Raw genomic sequence first — 11,287 nt, 5'->3', positions numbered from 1 at the left:
CTGTGAAATTGGAAGAGAGACCATTCTTAGGAGCTCATCTTCGTTTTCTTCAACGAGATTCCTACATCATTCTACTTCTCAATTAATGTTTTATGATGATGAGAAGGAGGAGCTTGAAGCTTAAAAGGGGGCTTTTGAAACTTGAGTTTGAGAAGGTACTCCAAAGAATCTTTTGTTCTTCTTTGAGGATAAACCAAATCTAAGGGATTAACCATAGTTGTTTGTGTTTGTTAAATCCAGTTTAGATATGATACTCCTCACATCTGAGTTTTAGTTGGGTAAAAGTAAGAAAATGTTTGGATGCAAACTAAATTGAAAATAGTAAAATGGAAAACAAGTTAATTCTACGAATACAATTTATCATTCTTAAATTTTGGTGTGCTTATTTGATAAAATATGACATATGTGTTTTGTGCTTATTTCTTTAGGACTGTATGGTGTAGTAGTGTTTTTTTCATTGATGTTAAGAGAAGGGATCCATACCTCAGAACCTTTTGTGCAACAGTGTGTTGATAAACAACAATACATTATGGTTTAATTATGCTAAGTCGATAACAAATGTTCTTACTCTTAACGATTGTACTGACAATTTCTTGTTTTCAGAGACTTGTTCTTCTCCTATTTTGTCTTTTAGATTTTTTGGTATAGTCCATTTCCTCTTTTAAGAAACTGAGCCAACCAGTTGACCTTACTAAGCATCTGGGATTGTTCCTACTCTTCAGTGAGTTCTCTTTTGTGTCTCTTGTCTATATTTCTCGTTTTTATGTCTCTTACCAAGCTAGAACTTGAGTATGGTCATAGAGGTTTCAGTAGTGCAGTTTGTTGGTTCAGCAAATGCGCAAATAAAAACCATTGTTCCCATCGAACAAATTGTGTATAGAGGTATTGTAGATTGTTTCTCAAGGATAGACAGAGAATCTGGATTATGAGGCCTATATCGTGGTGTAGGTATATACAAACTGTAACTTTGGATTTGCTAAATCTCTTCTTTCACTAAGGCTCATAAAATTTAATATTTCTTTGTCTCTTTGGTTGCTTGTGATCTTACCTTATGCTGGTTTGAAGTTGTACGTCGAAAGAGATGAAATGCCATGTCCCTATAAAACATAAGAAAGACATTTCCCTGAAACTTGTATGTGGGTCTGTTGCTGGATTGCTTGGTCAGACCTTGACATACCCTCTTGTAGGTTGGAAGCAGTTCGTCTTTGTAGTGTTAGATTTATTTTGTTCATGTTAAGTTTGTCTCTGTTCTTTGTAATGCTAGTTTTATTTTGTTTAAGACTTGTGGCACTTATGTAAAACTTATTTTTGGTTAATGTAATATTAAGGTTATGTATGTTGATTATTTTATGAAATATAAAAATATAAATCTAATTAAATATATTGTGAAAAATATTATGACATATAAAATAACATTAATTTTGTGTTACAATCTAGTGCTATAATATGCTATAGTAGAAAATCCTAACATAGCGTGTAAAATGACTTATAACACTATTTTAAGAAATTAGAATAACGTGATAACAAAGCATTTCGATACTGCTATGGTAGAAGACTCTACCACAACATACGTATCCGGCGCTATCGTATGTGTGGTATCTAAGATAACAGTGGCCTAGCATAACGTCTGTGAAAAATCTATAAATAACGTATTATAGCGTTTCTCTACTGCTATCAATGTAGATATTTGTTGTAGTGCTAAATCTATCTTTTATTAGGAATCCCTTTCCTCTCCTCACCGGTGAGGTTATCTGTTTCCCATCTTGATTCATTACATCTTGGACAGCTTGTTAACTCTGCATATTGATTCCGATAAAGTTTACAATCATTTATGCAGGCGTGAATGGAACGATGTCTTCTGAACTGAAAACCTAATGAATCAAGCATTGATTGACCTTATTCGCTACTAGTAGTGGACATGTGGGCTTCAATTTATATTTGTGTGATCATGTTCTGTAACAAAAAATGGAGGATTTTGAGATACAAAATTGATCGAAGAATCTGAATCTGGATTCAATTCGAAATGGAACGTAAGTATATCTCCATTGAAACCCAGTTTTTGGTTTTTAGACCGAAGATATGCAATGAGAATATGAGAGTAAAGAACAAAGAGAAAAGAACGACCAATTTTTTCCTGTTTTTTTTTTTTGTTAATAACAAATCTTACAAAATAACACCTCTAGAGGTGTGATTCCTTCATGTCAATTTTTCAAGTACAAACGTGTTCAAAGTCTTCCAAAATCAGTGTTTTGGATTTTTTTTTTTAAAACCTCCTACGTTTTGAATAACAGTTGATTTGATATGATTTTCATAAATTATTGATTGAATAACAAAAGATTGTAAATGATTTTGAATGATTTAATACAAATATTATACTGAATAACAATGGATTTGGTAAGTGATTTAAAATTCACAAGTTGAATAACAAAAGTGTTTTCAAAAAACCAAAAATCTTCTAAAATCCAGGTTTCAACACTGGGTATTGAATTAAGATTTTAAAAGAATTTGGGGAATTTAATCAATTTTGGATTTCGAGAGATTTATGTGAGTTTTTAGGATATTTGATGGAATTGTTAGAATGTTTTTCAATAGAAAATAAAATAAGTTTGTGATTTGGTGAGATTTCTATGGGATATTGTAGGATATTTTCTAAGAAAAAAAAGGAAAATTGGATTTGGTGAAGTCCACCTTTGTCGCTTCGGGACTTCGATCGCGAGAGAAAGAGAAAAAGAGACGAAAACACATGAAATTCTCTCGCAAATAATATTTTTTCCCTTTTCTATTTTTATCTTCGTCCAATAGAACCGTGACACGTAGCGTCTCTTAAACAAAGTTTGAGTATACTATATAAGAGTCTCCCTTACATTTTTTTCTTTTGTTCTGATTTATTTTTTTGCAACAAAAAGCTAAAATCTCTTCAATGAACCTCTCGTTGGAGAAGGTCTAAGACCAACTCCACTCAAGAACTTGAATCAAGTTTCTCTTAATTAAACTAATCATATTATTAATATTAAACTAATCAAATCAACCCATTAACAACTTTAAACAAAATCACTCTTCCACTAGAAAACCCCTATCATGGTTGCTTAAACATTAAAATAATTTTTATAAATAATTTTTTATTAATTATCACATTTTAATAAATTATGAAATAATCCAAAATAAGAAAAAGTTATTTTAATTACTTATATTACATGAAAAAGAAAACATAAATATTATACATAATTCAGAAATATGAAACATATTTTACTAATGTGTTAGATCTCAAGAACTGAAGCATCTCAAAAACTTACTAATGTTTCAACAATCAAAAGTTAAGACCATATATTTTATGGAGTTGTTAAACCAACAGTGTGGGATTGACACTTGATGCCTTAACCTCATTAACAACATGATGACCACTACGGGCATCTGTCGAACGCTGTTGTGGCTCAATACGTTCTAGTCTAGCGTTAATGTCCTTCACCTGATGAAAAAACAGAGAAAGAGTTGTAGCAAAGAGCGCCCTAAGACAGAAATCATATTATTCTTTATCAAAGTAGACTAAGTTATGATGCAGATGAAAACTACTAATATGCATTATGCATTCTCGTTCTGCATATGGATGAATCTTAATATGAGATTTACCCTATATGATGGAAGATGGTGGCGCTGAAGCTCTTCTCGGAATTGAGACCCACCTTGCATGTACATCTCCTGAGAAAAACAGAATTACAATATTAACATCAAACACGAAATAGAGCATCTAAATCCTGAATTCTCTAAAACAAAAATAGACAGATCTTCACAGAGGAAGTGAAATTCTCTACTCAAACTGAACTCAAAATTGAAAGAGTTCACTAGTAACTATCTCAGTCACAAATAATACGAACCCGCTCTTTTAACTACAATCGTCGGAGACGAAACCTAATAGAAAAAGAAAAAAAGAACTCAACCTTAGTAGACACTTCTAAGCAAACACAAACCAACTCAAATTCCTTAAAGTTTAGTAAAATCTATCACTCACCTCCATAAGAGTGGTCAACAAGCGCCTAGCAGCATCCCTAACGGATTGCTTACTATCACCAAGGCGCTCGACAACAGCAGGAACAAGCGCATTCAAATGGAGAGTAGGAACCTTCATGGGCAATAGGATAAATCAGAACCACAAAAATTACACCTTTAAGATTCTAAACATATATACATCACCTAAATCACTATCTGTTCAAATCTTATCTGATTCTAACAGCAAACAATCGATCAGAATTGTAAACCCAGACTCACACTCACACTAGATTCAAATTCTCGTAACAAACCCTAATCAAAGATGAGATGACGAACCTTCTGTGTGTGCGATCCGCCAGCCGGTTGACCTCACCGTCCCCTTAATCCCATCACAGGAACCTTCCGCCCTCGTTATCACCGTCAGAGATAGAAGGCCTATCGAGGGGAATCTCGATTGGAACCCGAAACCTCGACAGATCTCTCTCATATAACAATCTTTGGTGTTTAAGCCGGAAAATCCAACGATTCAAGGTGAATCGCGTGATTTTCACGGCGAAACGGCGATGGCCGATGGCTTTGCCGTTTGTGTAGGAAGAGATAGAAGAGAGAGAACGTCGCGAAGAGAAAGAAGAAAATAGAAAAAAAAAAGGTTTTTTCTTTTTTGTATTTTACCTCCTGACCAATCATAACCAGCCACGTAGCGGTTCTCATCCGATTCTCTGGATCCCTATTGTGCAAACGATTCTCTTCTTTTTTCATTTCTTTTTGGGTTTTATCTTTATTTTTGGCCAGAGAACTCCACAGAATTTCCGGTGGACTTGCTCTTAGGGGACAGAGGAGTAATTTATAAAATAACGTGAGATCTAAGACCATCTCCAATGTATTACTCTATTTTTGCTCTAAAATAGAGTAACTCTAAAATAGAATAGGGTATCTTTTTAATGTATCACTCTATTTTTTACTCTAAAAAGTAATATTCTAAAATATATTCTATTTCTATATTATTTTTAATAACTTTTATTTATAAAACTTACAATTAGACTCTTTTTTTTATGCTCAACTACCTAATTAAACGAAACCTATTTATTGTCTTGTCGTGTTTGGATTCCCTATTTCTTTTCTCTTTGACATTTTCTACCTGTAGTTTTTCAATCTTTTATTAAAAGACTCAAACATTTATCTATATTTCACATTAATTCCACTTTTACCTAGAGAATCAACCAAACTAGCATGCATGCATTGGTTAGTGAAAGTCTACTATACAACAGTTGTCTACGATATAGTCATTCAACAAATACAGTCACATGAAAGTCAACCCCAGATTTTTTTTTTCACTCACATAGGCCATATGATCTATAATAATCGTGTAAGACCAAATAAATGCTAATACGTATTAACATGCATTGGTTGGATAAACGTGTGAACAGTAAATATAATTAGTTAAGAAAATCACATTAAATAGCACAACCGTAAACTTGAGACATAATTTAAATGTCATTGTTGTATCTATAAATAGCAACACATATAACTACGTTTATATCCACACCCTTTAATCATTTTATAATATTCACACTTGATTATTAAAAATGTCTCGTTCTTATGGATATTCTCAAGAGGAAGATAAATTTTTACGTCAAGTTTACATGGATATTTCTCAAGATCCTATCAAAGGTGTTTATCAATCATCTGATCATTTTTGGGCTCGTGTGATGGAAGCTTATGAAAAAGGAAAAAATCAAATTGGAGTGAACGTACAAAAAAATCAATTCAATGTCGTATTCAAGCTATAGAAAAAGCAACAAAAAAATTTGCATACATGTTTCAGACAATGTGAAAACCGACGTCCAAATGGTGCTTCAAATGATGATATTGTAAGTATATATGAATATATAATTTTTATATTATTTACATTTCTTTAACTAAATAAATTTTATTTTTAATGGTGTGTAGTTTAATCAAGCTAAAGCAATGTTAAGTGAAGATCCAAGCTGCAAAGGAGGTTGGAAATTTGAGCATGTATGGAGTATTATTAAGAACTTTGAAAAGTTTGAAGATGGTGTCACCCCTGCTAAACGCATATCAATCCCATGTGATTTCGAGTATACATCTTTAGAGTCAGAAAATCCTACCATTGATTCTCCTACGCAAACATTTCCAGGTTTGTCTTCAATTTCTCTTAATACTAATGAGGAGGAAATTCTTGGTGGATCTCCCTCTCCAAGACCAAATGGGGTAAAGAAATCTAAAATGAAAAGAAAACTTGTTGATCAAACAACATCGGTTATCAACACCTTAGAAGAAGGAAATAAACAATTTTTGGAGCAATTAAAGAAGACAAGCGCACAAAGAGAACATCATTTGGAGATTCAAAAAAAAAATTATGCTTTGAATGAGTTGAAAGAGGAAAACAAAATTTTATTTTGCGATTTGAATTCTTTTCAGAATCCAAATGTTCGTGAGTATTTTGAGATTGAACAAGCAAGGATTTTACAAAAACGACGTGGTCAACAACAAGATCAGAAAGCTCCTCCTCCATCTATTCCATTTGAACAATATTTTAATGATCTTGGTAGACCAGGAAGCAATTTACCAAAATATTAACTTGCTAGTTTTTTTTATTGTTTTACTTTTATCCTATGTTTCTTATTTTTAATTTCGTACTTGTTTGTTTAGTTGATTTTATAAAACTATGTATGTTAAGTGTGTTTCATTCTCGTTGTATTAAAATTTTATTGAAAAAATAAGTTACATTAAGTAGATGTGCATTTGTTAGCAATATTCAATATGCCAATAAAATTAATCAATTAGTATATATAATATTAAAAAAGTGAAGTTGTTTGTCAACATATACAATTGAAGTTCGTCAACATATTAAAAAGTATGATACGATCCAAATTTGTTGATGTTAGTAAATTGTACATATTGTTGTTCGTAAATAACGTACGGAGTTATTAAATAAAAAGAAATTTATATTTGAGGGGCTAAAATATAAATAAAAATTCATATTTGAGGGGCTGAATATAGAGCAATCTCAATTTTTCTCTATTTTAGAATAAGATATAAAATGAGGTTAGAGAAGATTTTACTCTATAATAAAGTTTTTGCTCTAAAATAGAGATGCCCTAAAGTGACTTCTTTTTGCCATGGTCGATGACGACGCAAGTAGAGTCGCTCCACATCCACACATGTAAGCATGTCGTTTTAACACATTACAAAGAAACTGCAAAAAACTCTTCGATTCCTCCGCTTCACAAAGACCCAAAACTCTTGCATCTTGGTACTTGTCTCTCTGAGAATGACATTCATTGTACTCGTGTAGAGATCCTGAGAAGAGACAAAGAAAAAAGAAAAAAAAAAAAGAGATGTTAGGAAGATCCAGAACCGGAGGGGGAAGCTTCCGACCAGAAAATATAGGGCAAAGCGCAGTGAACTTAATCGGAAGCATAGGCTTCTCTTTGTTGGTCACTGGAGTCGTGGTTTTCACCATTAACGCTGCTAGATACGAACCAGAAGACCCGCTTTTTCACCCATCTGACAAAATCACAACTTTCCTCACATCTAATTCAAACGCTACTCTTCAATCCGATGACACTGTTGTTAAAACCGGCGAAGATTTCATGGCGGCGAACCAAACCGCGTTCGCTGGATTCATCAACATAGCTGATGTCGAGACTTCTGAGAATGATTCCGATGCGAATCAGCTGGATTGTGATATCAGCATCCCAATTGATTGCAAAGATCCTGAAGTTTTCCACTTGATGATGAAGGCTACTATAGACAAGTTCAAAGACATTCACTTTTATAAGTTTGGTAAACCTGCAGCTGTGGAAGGTGCTAGCTCTTGTGATATGGCTTGGCGTTATAGGCCTAAGGATGGCAAAACGGCTGCGTTTTATAAGGATTACCGTAGGTTTGTGATTGAAAAGTCTGAGAATTGTAGTGTTAGTGTGATGGGGATTGGTGAGTATCATTCAGGTGTGAATGCTAGGAAGAGGAAGAGGAGTTTGAAACCCGGGTTTGAGAAAACGATTGGTGGTAAGGTTGATGATTTCTCATTGCCTGTGGTTGGTGAAGGAGTTAATGATTCACTTCCTGTGGTTGAGTCTGAGACTGCGTTTATACAAGGTCGTTACTTGGTTTACGTTGGTGGTGGAGATAGGTGTAAGAGTATGAACCATTTCTTGTGGAGTTTCTTGTGTGCTTTAGGGGAAGCACAGTATTTGAATAGGACATTAGTGATGGATTTGACTCTCTGTCTGTCTTCGGGTTATACCTTGTCTGGTCAGAACGAGGAAGGGAAGGACTTCAGGTTTTACTTTGATTTTGAGCATCTGAAAGAGGCTGCTTCTGTGTTAGACCAAGTGCAGTTTTGGACAGATTGGGGGAAATGGTATAAGAAGAACGGATTAAACCTTCATCTCGTTGAAGACTTGAGGGTCACACCGATGAAGCTTGTTGATGTAAAGGACGCATTGGTCATGAGGAAGTTCGGGGCTGTAGAACCAGATAACTATTGGTACAGAGTTTGTGAAGGGGAGACAGAAACTGTTGTGCAAAGGCCATGGCATCTATTGTGGAAATCTAAACGACTGATAGAGATCGTCTCCGCGATTGCTTCCAGGTTAAACTGGGATTATGATTTTATTCACATTGAGCGAGGGGACAAGGCAAGAAACAAGGAGGTTTGGCCTAATCTTGAAAGGGATACTTCATCAAGCTCCATCTTGTCTACCCTTCAGGACAAAATTGAACAAGGAAGGAATCTTTATATTGCAACAAATGAACCAGAGGTATCTTTCTTTAACCCTTTGAAAGATAAGTATAAACCCCATTTTCTGGATGAGTTTAAGGATCTTTGGGACGAGAGCAGCGAATGGTATTCAGAGACAACGAAGCTTAATGGAGGAAACCCAGTCGAGTTTGACGGTTACATGAGAGCTTCTGTTGATACAGAAGTGTTCTTGAGAGGGAAGAAGCAGATTGAAACATTCAATGATCTTACCAATGACTGTAGAGACGGAATCGGCACTTGCAACATAGCAGCAAGCTGATCTCTCTCTCTCTCTCTCTCTCTCTGGTAAGCAGTATCAAAACTTGTTATCAGATATGGTTGTTTGTTTGTAGGTTGATAGATAGCGTGGAAACCATCTTGTTCCACTTGTTTCCGCTTTGGTAATTGTAGAAAAGTTTTGTATGTTCCGTAACTAATGTAACGTTTCTTCTTAACTACTAGTAGGTACCTCTCTACATCTTCGTTGTTTCTTTGAGATGTCACTAGCATAGACTTCGGTGTCTTAAACTGAGTTACTTTTTGTAAGTTGCTGAGTTGTTGAATTTTTCTTCTCGCTAGATTCGGAACAAAATTGTATATAAGATTGTAATTTTCTCATATCCTAATTGTGGTTTTGAATAGATACTAACCTATTTCATACTAGGCTCTTAACCAAGAAAACTTGGAACCCATCTAAATGTTAGGTTATGAGTGTACCCATGTGACTTTATTGGACATTAGTAGTTGGTCCCATTCCTAACCAACAATACCGTTCCCTATAGACACTGATATATTTGGCAGTTGGTTGTTTGGGCCTTGCCTGTTTTGTTCCTCTCCAGCTAGAGGTCACATGTTTTTTTTTCCAAACAAACCCCATTTCATTAAGCTAGTGACAAGAGCTCACCTCTAGGATGAGTCTTTACAACCGTCAACACACTTACATGGGAAGATATCAAAGCAAATATGAATAGGTTCCTAGCAAACCACATCATCCCAACATGACAATAAGGATACAAACATAAAGTACGACAACATAAACTAATACTAAGAAGATAGAAGGACATACAAGCCACATAGATAGGGTCAAGCATACAAGCTAGACGTCACATGTTTGAGGGATCAACAGAGCTTTTCTTTGATGTAGAGAGATAAGTGTACCTGAAATGTTGTGCGGCTAGAGCAGGCAAAGTCTTCATTACATTTATGGTAATGTTTGCTTATCGGATTTATTTTATAATTTCTCAGCGAGTCAGCGTACATCGTACTGTGTTGGGCATCATTCAAGTAGTAATAGACTGCAATTTCTCAGATAAAACATGTCAACAATCTTGAGATTGACAAGAACTTGTGTTTACACCAGAGGATTCTAAATTCAAGCAAGCAATCATACAATAATTCCATCTTCATGAGATCGTCTGCTGAGTTGGCTAAGAATCAAAAGGTCTTGGTCAGTGTTACACACACACACACGCACATTGCACTAATGAATAGTGGGAGAAACAGCCTGTCTTTGAAAACGAACCCTTTTTCACGTCTTGGTAAATTTGAACTAGTCAAATTATCAAGAGTGGGTCACACGCTAAGATTGATGTTGAATGTGAACTTACAGTCAGGCAACAAAAAGAATGCAAGCTTTGGTTTGAAAACATTTTAGACTTACTCCAATTTCCAAGCATAAAGGAAGAGACAAAACTCAGACGAAGAAGAAGAAGAAGAACTACTATCCTTGGTTCCTCCATCGCTCGCGTCACTCTCACCGTTCTCTGGTTTAAAGATGAACAAGCCGTGACCTGTACCGGGCGTGCTGAAGAACCAATCATACACATCCCAAAACACTTGAACAGGTTCTTTATCCACCAAAACCGTTTGATTCCCCCTAAATTTCCACTGCAGATTTCTCACCTGAACCAAAATGATACCATCTACGCTAATCCACATCTCAGGATCCTTCTCCCCGGTCGAGCTCTCCACTACGATCTCATGCTCTTTCTTCCTATCATTGAACTTCGCCCTAGTCGAAAAGCTCTTCTTACCAAACACATTCTCTTTCTTGTAGAACAAGGCAGCGTCAACCAAGGCAGGTCTTGATTTAGTTCTCTTAAAAGCTTTCTTCTTGTGATCACCCAACAATAAAACAACCTCCTCCTCCGATACAAGAGCCACGTAAAAATCCGAGCTCGGCTCAGGCCCGCCGTTGAATTTAGCAGACCTAAAATCCCAATACACATCTACTTGGTTTCCTTCAACCTCAAACGATTTGTATCCTTTCTTGTTCCAAAAGTGCCATGGCTTAAGATCAACCTTGCAACAGTAATTCATATCCCCTTGTACGCTAGTGACCATCACGGTTAAGGAATGGTTCATAAGATTTTTAGACCATAGAACCCTAACGTTTCTCCAGAATCCAACCATGTGTGCTTGGTAGATGCACGTCACGCTGCTCTGTGCCGTCTTGTACGTAACTGGATCCTCTGTTAACTTTTCTGCCTTGGAAGATTCTGATCTCAAAGACATGATTCTTCCAAGCCTGTT

At 35.4% G+C, this 11,287-nt stretch overlaps 2 protein-coding genes and 1 long non-coding RNA gene across 5 annotated transcripts in view; 1 reads left to right on the top strand and 2 right to left on the bottom strand.

Annotated features, from left to right (window-relative positions):
- LOC104719199 lies at positions 3,179–4,630 on the bottom strand. Its single transcript, XR_756547.2, has 4 exons — positions 4,321–4,630; positions 4,007–4,117; positions 3,628–3,696; positions 3,179–3,466 (listed from the first exon to the last, which is right to left on the bottom strand). It is a non-coding gene; the product is annotated as an uncharacterized LOC104719199 (long non-coding RNA).
- On the top strand, positions 7,116–9,375 carry LOC104719198. Of its 2 annotated transcripts, none has more exons than XM_010437060.2 (2): positions 7,116–9,061; positions 9,218–9,375. In XM_010437060.2, exon 1 carries the CDS (start codon positions 7,347–7,349, stop codon positions 9,033–9,035), a length of 1,689 nt encoding a protein of 562 aa, XP_010435362.1. In that variant the 5' UTR covers positions 7,116–7,346; the 3' UTR covers positions 9,036–9,061; positions 9,218–9,375. The 2 variants fall into 2 exon arrangements, with proteins under 2 accessions (XP_010435362.1, XP_010435361.1); XM_010437059.2 differs by having other exon boundaries at positions 9,221–9,373.
- The window catches only part of LOC104719196, a 2,303-nt gene continuing 721 nt past the window's right edge, over positions 9,706–11,287 (bottom strand). Inside the window, exon 2 of one of the 2 annotated variants that reach the window (XM_019231322.1) lies at positions 9,706–11,267. In XM_019231322.1, coding sequence (XP_019086867.1) covers positions 10,412–11,267 — 856 coding nt within the window. In that variant the 3' untranslated portion in view covers positions 9,706–10,411. Of the gene's footprint in view, positions 11,270–11,287 lie in introns of those variants that run through there. The other variant, XM_010437058.2, reaches the window with a different exon arrangement.

This window comes from Camelina sativa, chromosome 10 (genome assembly GCF_000633955.1).
Source record: "Camelina sativa cultivar DH55 chromosome 10, Cs, whole genome shotgun sequence".
Taxonomy (NCBI): domain Eukaryota; kingdom Viridiplantae; phylum Streptophyta; class Magnoliopsida; order Brassicales; family Brassicaceae; genus Camelina; species Camelina sativa.
This window is presented reverse-complemented; position numbering and strand designations above follow the sequence as displayed.

Excerpts from the sequence above, each read along its gene's own strand:
- LOC104719198 (XM_010437060.2), top strand. The coding sequence starts at position 7,347 with ATGTTAGGAAGATCCAGAACCGGAGGGGGAAGCTTCCGACCAGAAAAT.